This window comes from Apis cerana, linkage group LG14, assembly GCF_029169275.1.
Source record: "Apis cerana isolate GH-2021 linkage group LG14, AcerK_1.0, whole genome shotgun sequence".
NCBI lineage: Eukaryota > Metazoa > Arthropoda > Insecta > Hymenoptera > Apidae > Apis > Apis cerana.
In genome coordinates, this window is record NC_083865.1 from 6754999 (window position 1) to 6772855 (window position 17857).

At 34.0% G+C, this 17857-nt stretch overlaps 1 protein-coding gene and 1 long non-coding RNA gene across 9 annotated transcripts in view; one reads left to right on the forward strand and one right to left on the reverse strand.

Annotated features, from left to right (window-relative positions):
* LOC108004132 (alpha-catulin) overlaps nucleotides 1–17857 on the reverse strand; it is a 68984-nt gene that overhangs the window by 23317 nt on the left and 27810 nt on the right. For all 6 annotated transcript variants that reach the window (XM_062084403.1, XM_062084404.1, XM_062084399.1 and 3 more), the window contains one exon: nucleotides 9378–9567. In XM_062084403.1, the coding sequence (XP_061940387.1) occupies nucleotides 9378–9567 (190 nt within the window). The remainder of the gene's footprint in view (nucleotides 1–9377; nucleotides 9568–17857) is intronic.
* On the forward strand, nucleotides 4780–9494 carry LOC133667252 (uncharacterized). Of its 3 annotated transcripts, none has more exons than XR_009832578.1 (4): nucleotides 4780–6562; nucleotides 6811–6934; nucleotides 8003–8276; nucleotides 9358–9494. It is a non-coding gene; the product is annotated as an uncharacterized LOC133667252 (long non-coding RNA). The 3 variants fall into 3 exon arrangements; XR_009832577.1 differs by lacking the exon at nucleotides 9358–9494 and having other exon boundaries at nucleotides 4780–6289; nucleotides 6407–6562; nucleotides 8003–8696; XR_009832576.1 differs by lacking the exon at nucleotides 9358–9494 and having other exon boundaries at nucleotides 8003–8696.

The following is a 17857-nucleotide window of genomic DNA, read 5'->3' on the forward strand; positions in this document are numbered from 1 at the left end:
GGAGGTTAATAAATGTTTTGCACGTTGGCTTGACCCGATCTTAAAAGGTAGCCCGGATAAAAATAGCATAGAGTGCCGTCTATCGTAAGGGTACACTGTCTGTGGAAGAAGTTACCGTTTCTTGTTGATCGATGCGGTTATTAGTGGACGACGACAGTGAAAGACAAAAAAAAAAAAAAAACTGGAGCTTCCAAATCGTGTCACGATTTTCGATCCTTCTTCGATCGATATCGAGCCTCGATATCCTTAATTGACGAACAAAAGAGAAAAATAAACCAAAGGAAAAAATTTAATCAGACGAAATTTAATTCGTAAAGTAAGTTGCTAAAATTTGTTGAGTCTTAAATCTGGATGAACGAGGTAATTATAATTTAATAGTCATTTTTTTTGTGATGATTGAAAATCTCTTTTATCCAGGATTAATTCTGAATTAATAATTACAATAATTTGTAGATAATTTCTGAAAGAAAGAAACGTTATTTAAATTTCCAATACTTTGCGAACAAAACTTTTGTATTTCACATAAAATTATTTGTTTGCATAAAAACCCGCGATCTAATAATTATCAGATTGAGACTTTAAGAAAAGAAAAAGAAAAAGAAAAAAAACTGGAAAGAATGACAAAGAACGTGATCCACGAATAATAAAATTAAGAAAAGAATAATTGATGAATTTGAACAAAAGATAAATAAATATAAGATAATATTATAAGATGGCTAGATTCCGAAATTTATGCATATTGCTCGCAATATATCGGTTGGCATTCCGCCACTTTCTCGACCCGTGTTGCTCTGCCTTACTTCCCTTCCACTCTTTTTCCGGGGCTCATCTTTGTCCGCAAAGCACTCCAAGACTACGAAACATTTGAAACCGCTCCGTTTCATGGAAGCAAAGACTGCAATTGGAGGTTAAACTGCCTTCACGCTCGCTTATATGCTCGTTCTTCTTGCACGTTACAATTCAATTTCAGATGGTTCAACAAAGAAATTCCCTTCTCTCTTCTTCTTCCTCTTTTTTTTTTTATGTAGAAAATCTCGATCGATGATTTTAATGAAATTTTTTAGTTATAATCTCTAAGCTGAAAGTTTAATCGACGTTGAAGTATCTGTTTTTTTAAAAATTGCATTCAGCCATTGCACCGTAAATATAAATATACAGTTTAATATCAAATGGATTGAGAGGGACAATCTCGAAATACGAATCGAATAATTATATACACGTGACACCTTCGAAGCGATGATTCCAATTATTAAGTGCTCGATCCTGTATTATTCGGCGCCAGGTTCGAGGCCATTGCATTTTCATGAGATAGGGTACTCGTTAAATTCGCGAAATATTAATCGATTCAAAAGAAAAACAAGAAATAAAGAGATTCTATGGAAATCGTTCTCGATTTGAATGGAACGAGCCGTTTAAATCTTCTCGTTCCGTCGTCTTCAAACATTTCTCCTTGTTTTTCCATTCTTCTCTTCTCTCTCTCTCTCTCACCCTTTGTCCTCTTAACTAACATCGTCCAAACCTCTTGACTTTCGACCTCGTACTACATTTTCCCTTGTTACTCTCGTTTACTCGATACTATCTGTTCATTGTTCCACGCCAGATCTGAATTTCAGACTCTGATTTTAGACAGAGAATAGAACGGCAACGCGCAAATATTTGTTCGGTTCGAGTTTTAAGAAGTGATTCGGTATTTTTTATTTTCGAGAGAGATTATTTTTAAAATCAACCTGGAGATTCGTATTATGATATTGTGCGTGCACATATATAAGTTAAAATAGTTATATCACAAAATTATGCGTGCATGTAGAAGTACAAAAGTTAGAAATCGATTCCACGTTTAACAAGAAATAAAAATTGCATCAAAGTTTTCTTACAATATCTGATATTATTCTAAAAATCTTTCATCCTCTTCCTCTTCCACTGCGGACAAACTTTATTAGTCTTATTTAATTCCGATAAAAACTGACGAGCACACACACACACACATTAAATCATATTGAGCATAGAAGGGAGACAAGGAGGCAAAGGTCGTTACTCGAGATTTTATCCATGAAATTATTTCGTTATCCCGTTACCAATTTAGGATATCTGGGACAACGCGAGGAAATTTAGTTGGCCCCGTACAAAACTTATTCCTCTCCCGTTCACGATGTCAGCCGTGAATACAGCGTGCGTGTGTGTGTGTGTCAGGGAGGGCGTGAAGTACAACAGCTCGAATTCATCGTGAAATTTTCGAGTCCGTGTATCGTAAATTATCGTCCGGCGGAGGGGAGCAATCGTTCTTGCGGACGAAATCGCCGCAATTTCCTGCGGATCCGCGTCCAGACTCCCCATCGTTCCTATTACCAGTCCCAATTAGCAATTAATCATGGCCTGATTGCTATAGCGCCGCGTGTATCAAACGCGTATCTTCCCAACGATTGATCCGCGCGAGTTTTATTTTAATCAAATTATTCGCGAAGACGATTCTTCTTTTTTTTTTTTTTTAAAGCGGTTGATTGATTTTTCATCAATTTTCCTCGTGCTCGAGCGAGGAATTTAATCCGTTTTCCCGAGCAAAGGAAACTCGTTTGTTCGATTCGTTTCATTTCGCTTATATTACGAAATACGTGGATCCTTTCGAGCAAAGAAAATTTATCATCTAAATGGAGGGAGGGGGTTGAATGGAAGGTTTTAATCAATAAGACAATGATCAAATGTTGTTATGAATAATTAAAATTTATCGATCGTGAAAAGTTGGAAGCACGAAGAAAATAATTGGAAGAAAATAAATTACTTTTACTTTTACTTGTCAACAATACGATTTTCGGTTAATTCGTACGGCGAGAAAATACATTTGAACGCATTCGCGGTCGAGTTACTAATAAAATTATTCAATTTGGCATACGTTCATCGTTGAATAACGCCATCGAGTCATCGAGTTTGTCGAATGTTTCCGAACGTAAACTCGACAGTTTATTATTTTATCAAGAACAACAAAGTGGAGTTGATGCGCTTCATTTGCGTATTGGCTTGGATAAATTCGATTAAACGGCGAATTATTCGAAACGTGATCGATAACTAATTCTCTATAAAATGATCTTTTTTCTTTATTTTGCAATTTAATCGTGTCTCAATCGAACCGTTTATAATTGTATCTGGTTATATTATATCCACATGTAAGAAAATACGTTCAATTGGATCGAGTCGAGTGATCAGATAATGACAGAAGATTAATTCGGATACGTTGCGTGTCACGTCGTAATGAATTAGTCCTTCGTGATATCATTTACAAGATTAGGATTATTCAGAATAGATGTGATAAGTATCGTTCTGATTCAGATACCAGCAGTATTATTCCTTTGGCATTTACAAATTTAAACAATTTCGAAGTAAACTTTGTTTAATTTCTTCCATCCTTGAATCGATTATTTTAAATCTTGAGTATTTTATTATTTGGTAAAAAAAATAAATATTTGGAGTATAAAGTAATAAATATGTTTCTCTTTTTTTTATTTACGAGAGAAATACTTGTACCAATAATTGTAATAATAATATTTAAAGATACCAACGCGGAAAAATAATGGCGTAAGTATTGATACATAATTGAACTTCGAATAAGCAATAATATTATAAATGATAATATCAGTTGGGAAAGCATGGAAGTAAAGCCCACGATGAATCGTGTAATGGCGTAATAACGTAATAAGAACGAGTAAAAATATAGGTCAGAGTAAAGTGAGTTGTTTGTTTCGAGTACTCTCTTCGAGGGTACTTTGCAAGGAAAACTTTTGGATTCTGAAAAATGTGGAGGGGGAAAAAAAATATCGGCAAATATCTGGGATAATCTTAATCTATGTAATAAGATGATTTTAAGTAATCTTTTCTCTTTGAGTTTAATAACTCTGTTTAGATTAGTATATTTTGCACCAATGTTTGAAATGCTTTGAAAGTTGATCCTTGGGTTGTGTATAATCGTCAAACTTTATTTATTTATCAGTGCACAATTATATCGTCGTTAAATAATTTATTTGAAATAATTTTCAATTCTTAAATAATTAGTTAGAAAAACTAGAACTATAAATAGATAGATTTTCTATAAAAATTTTTTTAAAGTTAAAGAATAGTAATCTTAAAATTAGTGATTCTAAATTTTCGACCGTAAGTTAAAACGATACAAAATTAATTCATCCTAGAAAACCTAGAAGAATTTTAATTAAAAAAAAAAATAATTAAAATAGATATTCTTCTACGAGAAATTATTACATTCTAGTATGTATATATATATATATATATATATATATATATATATATATATATATGTATATATATATATATAATTTATCGACTAATACTTTTAAACGTTTGCAGGCAACTTTGCACACCAATTTTCTCGAAAATATATAAGAGTCGTGCATTTCTTAAGAATCCTCTCTCGCTTTAATTAATCGTGAAAAAAACGAGAAAAACGATTAGCCAAAAATGGAACATTTTTCGGTTGTTTTTCATCCGAGGAAGACATTGCTCAAGGCTCCACTTGAGACAGCGAAAAATCTTTCAAGGACCAAGTTGGAATATGGGTCATCGTGTACCACCGGCCATTTCGAGATATATGTATAAATATATATATATATATGCATATATTTTTTTTTCTCGCGTTCACACAACGTGGAAGAAATGAAAAAAAGAAAGAAAACGCGACTTCACGCGAGAAATATATGATTTATCACGTGGATTATTCAAAACGAAATTTATTCGAAACGAAACAAAGGACACGATCGCACGAGTTTATTCGAGTTTTTTTTTTTTTTTTTTTCGATATTACCACCGGGGAACATTCGACGTGGCAAATGTTCTCTCTTCACGTGAAACATATCCGTATTTGAATTTAACATCGTGTCGCTGATACTTCGAATCGGGAATTTTTTTAAATCCCCAGAAATATTCTTTTTTTTTCTGATGAAAATCCTGTTTTTTTTTTCCTTCAGCCGCGGAGATTAAACAATTCATTTGTGATGGAAATTGTCGACGAAATGGAATTGGAATCGTTTTTCAGTTTATACATATTTCTTTCGCTGATTTGCTTGTTAATTCGATTGTTAAAAAAAAAAAAAAAACAGACCTATCTGGTGTAATTTTCAAAGAATTTTATTTGCCATTTTTTTAATCCTTTGATTAATATTGAGCAAAAAATAATTGGATAAATATTTCATTTTAAAATTCAATATTTAAAGAAATTTACACGTGGACGTTAAAAATGGACACGTAATATTTAAATTCTGATTCAAAATTTCCATTTCCAGCGTGAAACACAACTATAAAAATTGTTTTCCGGATTTTCAACGTTTCGTTTCTCTTGTTTCCAAAGGCTTCGCAAGTTGTTTAATCGAAGAAAATTGCGCGGAAGCATTATACATCGTCAAACAATCGGAAACAATTCCAATTTCCAAATTGGATTTCAATCACGTAATAATACACCGACTCCATCCTCCTAAAATAATCCCTAAGCCACGTGTAAACGTTTAAATCTCCATTTCTCCGAAAATTTTACACGCACACACGAAACAATTCCAAACGATTGCAAACAATTCCAATTTCAAAATTGGATTTCGATATAACGCAGTAATTCTGACTCCATCCTTCCAAAAATAAAATGCTTCGTTCATTCCGAATCTAATTCTCGCCCGAAAAACTTTGCGCGTCGAGCACAATGCATCATCGAGCGATGCACGCGATCAAATTTTATCACCGTCGATAAAATAGCCGGAGGGAAAATTTTGGACCACGGTTTTTGCTCGGCCATTGTCATTGTCGTCCCGCGATTCGTATATAGAGAAAGGGGCTCGATGAATCAAACCGAGGAGGACGGATACGTTGCGAAGTGCTTTTCAGAGGATTGTCTCGCCCTAAGCGCGTACCATCCCCTCCCTCCCTTCACGCGTATTCTTACCACCCCGCAAACTTGCATACGAGAGTTTGCATTTATATCCTCTCGAAGCTTTCAGCCGGAGGCGTTCTCCTTCGTATTATAGATCTGGGAGAAATGTTTTTGTTCAGACGCGAGAATCGGGGAGGAAAGGCCAGAAGGATGGCGAGATCACGTCGACGAATTGAAATTATGATAATTCTTTTTAATATTTTTTCTTTTTTTTTTTAGGTTTTGAAAGTTGTCTTCAAGAAGAAGATTGCGCGCAAAGAGTAATTTTGAAGCAACGTTTGATCTATGATTATGGGATTAAGGATTAAGAAAAAAGTTATGATTGAAGAAAATTGCGGGTGGATTATTTCGAGGTTGGAATGTTTGATCTATGTAAATATTTATTGTAAAGTTTGATTTATGAGAGGATTAAGAAAATTTAGAAAAAAGTTATCATCAAGATAATTGTGTGCAGCATTTTGGAATTGAAAGTTTGGTTCTTTTGTGAAGGATATCGATAAACTGGATGACTGATGATGCAATACGAGGAATAAAATCTGCAGTCAATATAGCGATAATCTTTGTATCATTTATAAAGTGGCAAACGTGGCAGTGGCATAAAGTGTTCTCAAATTTTATCTCGAGGCCATAAAAGATTATAAATCGGTAAAGACTTTTTATTAATCTAAAGTGTTATTAAATTTTATCTCAAACTCGTAAAAATTATTTATCGCGTTTAAGGAAATTCGAAATAAAATATTATTAAAACCTGATATATAATATGATATATAATAAAGATATATAATAACGTTTTCTCGAATCATAGAAACGTTCGTAAAACTTCATTCGAGAAAAAATTCATCACGTTTCATTTGTTTTATTGCGTTGATTTATTTTTTTTTTTTTTTTTTTAGGTTGTATCACTAGTTCATCGATATCATGTGCAACTTCGTTCAATCGATAAAAAAGTTTCAGTGAAAACAAACATTGGACAGAAAGAAAGAGAGAGATAGAGACAAGTATAGAGTTCGTGACAAGGTATATGTATAATTTATTTTTATTACTGAAAAAGTACCAGCTTCAATTATTAAGTTTATATTTAATTGTTGAATTTATAGTTACAATTTCAGATTCTCACGCGTTGTTTGGACAAACTTTTAGAGATTACGAATATTATTATCGTTATGATCTAATGTTTGCAAGTATTAAACTCAAAGTTTTAATGAGAGGTGACACAAATGTCTGCTCCCTTTTGCATCCGTAGCAAAATATTCTCTTTAGCAGATTTCAGTTTTAGAAAAGTTATGCAATCATTTTCACCTGCTCCTTGTTTCTCATTATTGTTTCTCTAATATTTTTTACTCGGATAAATGACTTCAATTTTGCATTGGAATCGAATTTGTTGAATTTGTGTTTGAGATTTTAAAAATAAAAATAGATAAATTCAATTCTCGAAAAGTTTAAACAATAAAAAGAATTTATTATTTTTGAATTGCACATTTATAGAATTGAAATGTAAAGAATCAGATATGAGAAAAAGATCGACAAGTCCATTTTTGTCTCTATATGTCGTCCTGGCATAGATACAAAATGGTACGCTTCGATGTCAAATGTCGATGTCGAAGAGAAAAATGAAAAAATTTTATAGCTATCAAAATAACCGTTTCAATCATACTTCGCTATGGAGAAATAACTTGACAAATTTAAAACTTTTCTCTCGTAAAATATAAAAATATCTCCTTTGAGACTGCGGATTTTCATCTAAATATGTTCAAACATACTGAAAATGACACGTAAAATATATATTAAATTATATCCTTGTATATCTTACATCACAATAACACATCATTGATGCAAAGTTACAAACTTCAACTTTTTATATGACAGAAAGTGAAAGAAACGTGACAAGGAATTAAAAATCCACTCAAGAAATAGAAAAAACTATGCTATTAAACCTCCTTTCTTGTTTCATCCCGATATCTCAATTGATTGCAAGAATACAAGGTCTCAAGTATCTCAAGTATCCTTAAGATAGTAAAAAAATTATGAATGAACTCGGTGACCTATATTATATATTTTTTCTTATGCGTGTTATGTTTTTTCCAGGAATACTGTCTGTCACTTGTCTGGAGCTTGGAATAGGTCAGTGAGAGAAGATGCGAGCGAGAGATCCGAGTAAGGGACAAAGATGGAGATAGTAAACGATTAAAAAATTATCCTTCTCTTTAAACGATGATATCTCGGCAAGCGGAAGTCGTATCGAGATAAACGAAAAAGCGTTTTAAAGAGGAAGGTTCTGCGCTTCTAACGATCTTTCACTTGATGGCCGGAAGTCATTATCTTCAGAGTTACAGCGGCTCAATTTTAATAGGGTTTAACGGTAAATAAATAAATTTACGATACTCTTTACACGATGATATTTCGGGACTCGAAAGTCGTATTGAAATAAACGAGAGAGCATTTTAAAGGGGAAAGTTCCACGCTTTTAATGATCGTTCATTCGTTGGCCGAGAATCATTATTCTTGGAATTAAAGCGGTTCGAAGTTTTGGTAATTTTAATACGCTTATAATCAAGTTTCGAGATGGATCGTTACAATTGTTGAGGGATATTTTAGTCGATTCGAAGATTCACCGTTCAATTGTTATCCAAGTAGTGTCATTAAATGTCAACTCGCTCGACAAAATTACTACGAATTTTCCAAAGTTGTTACAAAGAATTATTCGAGGAAAAATGAGTGGTTGACAGAAGGAGAGATTTTTCGAGATGGCGGGTTTTTATCAAAGATTTTATTTCCAGTAGAGCAGAACCGCTGTAGCCGGTATTGATACACCAACTCTTAACTGTCAAGAGAGCAAGGCGAAGTCAAGCACGAGTAAAACTTGTTGGAAGTAACAATGAGTACATTTCTCTGAATGTCACCGTTGGCATGAATACCTGCTGAGAGATATCCTTTCAGCTTTTAGAAGCGACAACTCGTGACAAACGTCTTTATATCTTTCGAGCCGCTTTACAATCTTCGCACGGCTTTTTAGAACACCTCTATTTGCTTAACGATGTTTCTTTTTTCTTTCTTTTTTTTTTTTTTACGAAAATTCACCAACGACTAGTTACCATTACTCACTTTTCGAGAATTATCCTCGACGAGATACATCTTTCGATATTAAATTTTCAAAAGAGATATCCGCAAGATCTTTTAATTAACCTTGGATATAAGGAAAAATTTGAAAAAAAATGTATAAAACGATTTATATCTTCAACTTTTCGATAAAATATCAATAAGAATCTGCATGATTTGCGATAAAACATTTTGCAACATCCTCACAAAATTCATCCCGTTTTGAATGGAATCGAATATTCCTCTGTGTAATAAAACATCGTAGAGATAATTGAGGTATAACGAATCGTCTCACAACTCGCTAAATCCCCTTGAACCCGACAAATAGTTTGCATAATTTACAGTCGGAACAATGTGAACTCACCAGCATCTCTCGCCCTCTTGCACGCCTGGTACATGTCGTCCCTGATCTCTGGATTTCCATCCGCGATCGTTTCGCCAACGGTGACGAACCTCTCCACAGCCAGGTTCACCGCTTGCCCGACTCTGGCAACAGCACGGAGACTTCTGTCCGAACATAGCGGACGTTCTCTGTGCGACACTAATGTGGAAATCTGAAAGAATCAGAAAGGGAGGAAACGAATTGAAAATTGGAAAATTAATTAACGAGAGACGTTAAATGGTTAAATCAGAGGGAAGATGACGTGAGCCTTTCTCACGATAAATTCAATGGCACATTATTTCACGGTATATTTTATTAAAATTGATTTTTAAATATTTCAGGTAGATTTAACATGCTAAATTTTATATTCAGTGGATATCTTTGAGGAAAAATATAAGGCGATTAATTCTGGGAATTAATTATTTTTTGATATTGCAAAGTGTCTATTTAAATTGTTCGATATCGATCTTTAAATATTTTAGGAAATTTTAGAAGAATCGCCATTTCTAAATTGTATAATATTAATGAGGATTAAATAAGGATAGATACACGAGAAGAGTTGAAGTACTCGAGAGAGATTATTTTTATTCAATTACCGCAACGTATGCAATGTGTGCAAAGAGAAATTAATATGAGTCAGTAATTAAAAAATTAGAATTAACGTCAGCTCTTTCCAAAATTGGAGAAAATAAAAATCGAGCTTAGTCTGAAACTAAGATTATAGAGATTTCAGAATGTTCCTATTTCTGGAAATCTGGTTTTTTCTTTTTTTTAATTTTATTATTCCAAGCTCGAGAGAGTTAACCTGTTAACTAGGTCGTTTAACACATAGAAAATCCTCTTGGTACGAGATTAAAAATTAATTTAGAGGAATTAATATTTGCAATTATCTACCATATTTTCTATATCATAGAAATCTACTTTATTAAAGTTCAAATTAATTGTAAATCGAACAACTACAGATGCTCGTATAAATTCATCATATCTTCGTAAAATAATGGAATCTAAATAAAAATTTATTATTTTTTTTAAATATTTATCTTGCACACATACATTTCTCATTCAAACAAAAATCCTAATAATACATTGAATACATATTACGTAAGAAATTTTACAAATTCTATTTCCAAATAAATAAGAATTTACAAAAGGTACAGCAACATGCTTTAGAAAAAAATAACACGTGCTTCGTCACATCGATATCAAAGCGATTATCGAAAATTTTTCACGAGTCGAAGGATACAAAATGTATAAAAACGTAATAAAAAAATTATATTCCATGGACTCCTACGCTAACGAGAATAAAATTAGTGTGTAACAATCGGCTGGCTGTATTCCAGGTTACCATTCTAGCCGCGAATGAAACACCCATTTAAAAAGCAACTATTCATGCAGATTAACTCCGGTAAATTGGTCGAATTTCCACGAATACAATATATAGATTCCATACATCACGTACAAAGGCTGATATATTTTATACTGGAATGGGATACGTAGCTAATTCACCGCCAAAAAGAATTTATATCGATCATTTCAAGGGATGTGAAATATTCCTTTATACACAATTCTTAAAAATATTGGAAAAAGATATTTTTCAGATAGAAAACTGATCACGTAAATTATTACGATTCAAATATAATTGGTGATTAAAATTTGGACCATATTTTTTTCCAGTGGTCGATAAAAAAAAGAAAAAGCATTTCGAAAGTATCGGATATCCGAACATAACGAATCTGAAAATTAAATTTCCAGTCTCCAATATTCATCCATAGATATTCCCATTCTCGTTTAACCATCCTTTTCATACCCATATTAAAATATCCCTTTAAAACATTAATTGAAATTAAAAAAAGAAAAAAAACAAAAAGCCTCGAAAAATTATCCCTGCCCTCTAATTACTAACCGTTGGGTTGTCCTCATTTGAATATAAAAGAAAAAAAAATATAAATATATATATATATACACATATATCCCGTGATACATTTCCAATCCTCGAATGTGATCGATCTTGTAACCAGCCACCAGCAATATGGAAATAACCGAAAGCGTATAGAAAACGAGATGCTTAGAAAGGCATCCTTATTATTTACCAACCGATTCAAACCTCCTTCTAATTAATGTTCCATCTCTCCTTGTATACGCGTGTGTCGCATGAAAGACAAGCTACGTATCTACATGCAGCAAATTCTTCCTCGCAATGGAAAGCATCCATCCACGGATTGTTTTGTCTGCCGGCTAACGACCGGCAGACTGTGATCTTTCTTCCCGTGCCGCCTCCGCACGGGCGGTGTATAAATGGCGAACGATGTATTCAAGAAAGGTGCACACAAGCGTAACCCCGTTACCTTGTCGCTTCGGGCGAGAAGATTCTATATACTCGACACACGCCTCGTTTTCCGCACAATTAGACGATGCGTTTTAACCGACATTCGTCTTGAAACGATTTCTAGAGAGAGATATGTAGAGGGGGACGAACGAGGGCAGAAAATATAGGGATAATGGAGTAAGTCTGTTTATTTTAAAAGAAGATTTTGCACAATTGATTTTTCGTGCAATGATTCGAACAAATATTCACAATTTAACGAGTAATTTAATTATTGATATTTGGTATAAAGTGATTCCAACAATGTGTTGGCTGAGATCAATGAAAAGGAAAAAAAAAAAGAAGAAACAAAGAATAAAATTTGTATATACGTTTTCCATACAATTAGACGATGAGTTTTAATCGATATTCGTTTTGAAACGATTTCTAGAGAGAGATATATATATAGAGGGGGATGAACGAGGGCAGAAAATATAGAGATAATGGAGTAAATTTGTTCATTTTAAAAGAAGATTTTGCACAATTGATTTTTCGTGCAATGATTCGAACAAATATTCACAATTTAACGAGTAATTTAATTATTGATATTTGGTATAAAGTGATTCCAACAATGTGTTGGCTGAGATCAATGAAAAGGAAAAAAAAAAAGAAGAAACAAAGAATAAAATTTGTATATACGTTTTCCATACAATTAGACGATGAGTTTTAATCGATATTCGTTTTGAAACGATTTCTAGAGAGAGATATATATATAGAGGGGGATGAACGAGGGCAGAAAATATAGAGATAATGGAGTAAATTTGTTCATTTTAAAAGAAGATTTTGCACAATTGATTTTTCGTACAATGATTCGAACGAGTATCCGTAATTTACCGAGTAATTTAATTATTGATGTTCCAAGTTTATTTATTTACGAAGTGTCGCTCGAGTGTTGGTATAAAATGATTCCAATCGCAACAGATATTTCGCGATACATTTTTCATATGTTGGCTGAGATCAATGAAAAGGAAAAAAAAAGAAGAAGCAAAGAATAAAATTTGTATATACGTTTTCCATATAATTAGACGATATTCGTCTTGAAAGGATTTCGAGAGAGAGAAATGAACGAGGGCAGAAAACATGACGGATAACGAGGAATGGAACAAGTTCTTTTTAAAAAAGATTCGGTAGTTATATTGAGATATTTTTGCAGAATTTCTCGTAGAATGATTACTAATTTCTAAATTACTAATATTCCAGATATTTATTTATTCAAAGTATCTGACTTATTACAATATAAAATAATTCCAATTCCGCGTCAAATATTCCACGATACATATTTCATCATTGGCTGAGATGAAAAAAAAGAAACAAAGAATAAAATTATGCGGAGAGAAATATAACTACGTGAAGAAATAAGGCGCGAAGAAGAGGACGAAAACTGGGGCAGAGTCGGGATAATCGTTGAGGTTGGCGAGTAAGAAAGGAATGAAAAGTCCGTGTAAAGAGATAAGAAAACAGGAGGGGGAAAAAAAAAATAATAATAATGGACCAGGCAAAGACCGTACCATTTGCATGAGAAGCGTCGGGAAGGGAGCAATGGAAGAAATGAAAGAGAAATTGACAGAGGGAAGAGGTAGAGGGAGGAGGGGGATATATCGGGACGAACTCGAGACTATTGTTTCACAACGTGAATGCGTACAATCGAATGAACTTGCACGCGTGTGCGTGTACAAATACGTGTTCACGTGGGCGGATACATGACCAGGAATACCAATACCATCAGTTGAACGTACACTAACGTACATAATCAGATATCATTGTGATCGATATAAACGATGTATAAATTTGATCAAATTGACAATTTATTAATTGGTGGAACCGATAACAATAATTTCCAATTCTGTTAATTCCCCGGAAATTTCTAAAAATTTCCATTATCAAAACGTGTTATTCTCTCTCTCTGAGAAAGAACCAAATTGTTCATCTTGATGATGAAAGATTAATATCGAATCTTAAGGAATAAAGATCTTGAAGAAAGAAATATCGTCGCAGATCCTTTTCTTTTTCTCCTCGATTCGATAGCTCAGCACTTCGCTCGCGCACTTTCCAAAGATACTGTACCCAGCTCGGATCCATACGTTGAACCATTGTCGAATGTCGCGTGTCGGCACACGACGTTGCAACCGAGTTATATACCGTGCGACGTGCACGCATTGTGGTCGTGATACCATGGACTCGCCAACCCTCCCCTCCTCTCCCTGTCGAGCACGTGGAAGATTTTAATATCGCCCGAGGGTGGATACGAGAGGGAGAGGGAGAGGGAGAGAGGATGGGCAAACAATGACGACTGTTGACTGAGATTCCAACCGGGAATTAGAGAGACATGCCGTTTTTCTCTCCTGTTTTTCCCCTTTCTAGGTATCTACAGCGTTTACCATCCCTCAGCGACACATGTTTTCCCGCAATTGATGGCCGCAATCGTGGAAAGGATAAAAGATACATTCTGGTGCATTCGTCTGGTGCATCGGGATGTCGAGACTTTTTTAATCCCCTTACTTATCTCGATTATTTTCTCCTCTTCGAGATCGATATCGCGACAAACAGCATTCCCTTCTGGGAGGATATCAATGGTAGGTTGCAACGGAACGAATTGGGAGAAATTTCACGGAATTTCAGAATTTCAGCAGCAACACGGATTATTAAACGTGATATTCGTTTGCAGGTTAAGTTTGAAGCTCGAATTGTAAATAGAGATGTAAAAAATGAATCGAGGATCAACTAGGAATCGATTAAATATTTTACGTTGTGGAAAGATTTGTTTGAGATTGAATTTATTGAATATTTTTTGAATATTTAATGTCGAAAAAAATGTCTTGAGAAACTTCTTTTTAAGAGTTTACGTCAAACAATCTTTGGTTACCCAGTGAAGGAAGTTAAAATGGCGGAGAAATTTTGCTTGTCGTCGAGATGAAAGTTCTTTCTTCTCGTTTAATTCTTAATCCTTGTAATTTTTATGGAAGGTAATTGATTAATTAAAAAGTGCGTTAAAACGGTCTTTCTTGCGCAACAAGTTGAAAATGGCGATAATAACCAAGTTTTCGTTGAGACAATTTTTTTTTCCTTTAAATAGAAAGACAAAGATATTTGATCTTTTAATTATTACTATATTTTTGTAATTGAGATTAATCGCGCGAAATAAAATACAAACCTCGTTCTTTCAATTTCATTAACACTTATCGCTCAGTCACGAAATTAATCGCTCAACTGTTACCATAGAAATTTGCATGATGGCAAACAAATTGCATCGAGGTTCGTGTATAATCCCGAGGTAATAACTTTCGTCGAAACGTGAAAGGAAAGATGAACTTATGCGAGGAATTCGTTGTGTGGCCTCTTTATATATATATATCGAACAAATAAATTTACGTGGTGGAACGTTGTCGGCCGTGCGAACTTCCGGCCAAGTTTTCATCCACGATGGCAGAAGGCGTGAGAGAGGTTAAAATTTATCGAGAAATATTTATCGGCATTATTTCACCGATATTAATGCGAAAAAGTATATTAAATTCTCTGAAAATTCTTCTTCCAGGATTTTATTTGTTCCATTTTTCACAGGAAAAGATTTTCGAGTCCTTAAAAATTCGCCAATGAATAAATATCGGAAAAGATGAGTTTAAAATAACACGGATAAATAAAAGTTTGGTTAATTAGAATTATTGTATATTATCGATATTTCAAAAATTAAGAAGTATATCGATTCATTCTATTTTTTGCAATGAAACGAAATTCAAACCAATTCCTGACGACAGTCGATCGTATCAAGAGACGTTTCAAGAATATGAAGCAGTGGAAATTCTCGTAGAAACTGGAAACGTTACTGTTAAATGACGCGTCCTATATTTTGATACACCACTACATTATAGAATTCAGAATTTACGGCCTTTACAATTAATATTCAGAACATTGGATATTGTGATATCCCAGTTATGACAGATTAGACGTAAATGTCGAATATTTGCTTGTTAAATTTTAATTCTTTCTCTTTTCATTGTTTATAAATTGAATTTTCAACGAAGTGAAAATACAACATTAATTCGTATCGAAAAAAATGTTACTCACGAGTAAAACTTCGACTATTCTTTTAAAAAACACGAAAAAAGAACTATAAATTCTCTCGTCAAAACTCGGCCAGGAAATAGAGAGAACCATGCCATTGAACCTCCTTTTTGTTTCATTCCGATATCTCGATTGGTTATCGAGATACAAAGGCTCAAAGTGTCCGTAGTACTTAAGTCGGTGTGAAGAATATGAATGGAACCTCGATCCTGCATTTTTTCCTGGAAATACTACCAACTTCCAGGAATCGCGTCTGTCGCTTGTCTGGGAATTGGGATAGGTCAGTGAGAGAAGGTGCGAGCGAGAGGTCCGAGTAAGGGACAAGGATGGAGATAGTAAACGATCAAAAAATTACCCTTCTCTTTACACGACGATATCTCGGAAACCGGAAGTCGTATCGAGATAAACGAAAAAGGGTTTTAAAGAGGAAGGTTCTGCGCTTCCAACGATCGTTCATTAGTTGACCGGAAGTTACCATCTTCGGAGATATAGCGGTTCAAAGTTTTCCTAATTTTAATACGATTTAATAGTGTGAAAGATTAAGTGATTAAAAATTATCTTTTCTTTACAGGATAATATCTCGAGAACCGGAACTCGTATCGAGATAAACGAAAAAGCGTTTCGAAGAGCAAGGTTCTGCGCTTCTTACGATCGTTCATTAGTTGATCGAAAGTCGCTAGCTTCGGAGTTACAGCGGCTCAAAGTTTTACTAATTTTTAATCGAGTTTTTTTATCAAATTGAATCGCGAGATAAATAAATTTATTTCTGAAAGAATACGTATTGCTTACGACGTACGTTGACGATACGTTTGAGACTCTAGTAAGTTGTTCAGTTCGACTAAATTACGTCAATTAATAATAATTTTTCATCTGCAGTGGAACATCCTGTATTTATAGAAAATATGCAAAACATACGTAATATGAAAAATATGTATTTGCATGAAAATTCCACAATCTGTGGCAATAACACAAGGTATTTATTCCACCACTTATTCTACAAATGTCCCCCCCGAGATCCCGCGAATGTGCAAAATTATCATCGGCCCATTTATCACCGAGTTCGTTGACGTTATTAATAATAGATACGCGGTATTAATCCGAATTTAAGCCCGTGCACAAGGGCTTGAAACACAAGCGTGGTGGCGAGACGAATTAACGTTGAACCACCCTCGTAATACTGGAAAACACAAATTATGCGAAACGTGGCATCACGAATCCTGGCTTTAATCAGCGACGCCTTCTCGAGCCACTCACACTCGAGCCTCTCTATCTAACGAGCCAAGTTCACGAATTAAGTTTTCTTCTAAGCCCGCGAATTCCTTTCACGGAATAAATTTCCAAGGTTTTTCCTGACTGCTGCCAATTAATTTCCTCCACACTCTTGGAGACGCGCGCGTTATTCGACACGCCCTTCTCATGAATTTCCACGAACGTTTTCGTCGCCAGCCACCCTTTCATCTTTTGTTTTTTCCCTTTTTTCGCTTTTCTCTTTTTTTGGGGAGGGAGGGACTCGTATTTTTTTTTTTTTTTAGAACTTTTGACTGCATTTCGAGAACGGCGCAATTAGTATATAATAATTAATGCGTGTGCAACGTGAGCGTTTGCATAATTTTACATAATAAAATTATCGTGATAATCGTGATGCGATAATAAATAATAATAAAGGTATTCGCACGTGTGCTTGTTTGATTTATATTATACGCATATTTCTTCCATTCTTTCGAAAATGGATTCAATGGAAAACGAAGGAAAGAGGTAAATCAATTATACAGATGTCGTTGTTTTTAATAATAATTTTTCTAGAAAACCAGTCGACAATATTTAATTTAAAGAAGAATGGAAATATTTGCGGTGACGAAAAAAAGAGATTCGATTAAAAAGAATAAATGGTGGGTTGAAAAATTTTATTGAATGGTGAAATATAAAAGAAATAACACGCGTAAACATTAATAAAAATGAAAATGGAACAAGGGGAAAAATATTTTTTCGTGAATATAAATATTAAAATTATCTTTTAAAAAGTTGCACGGATGTCGAAAGA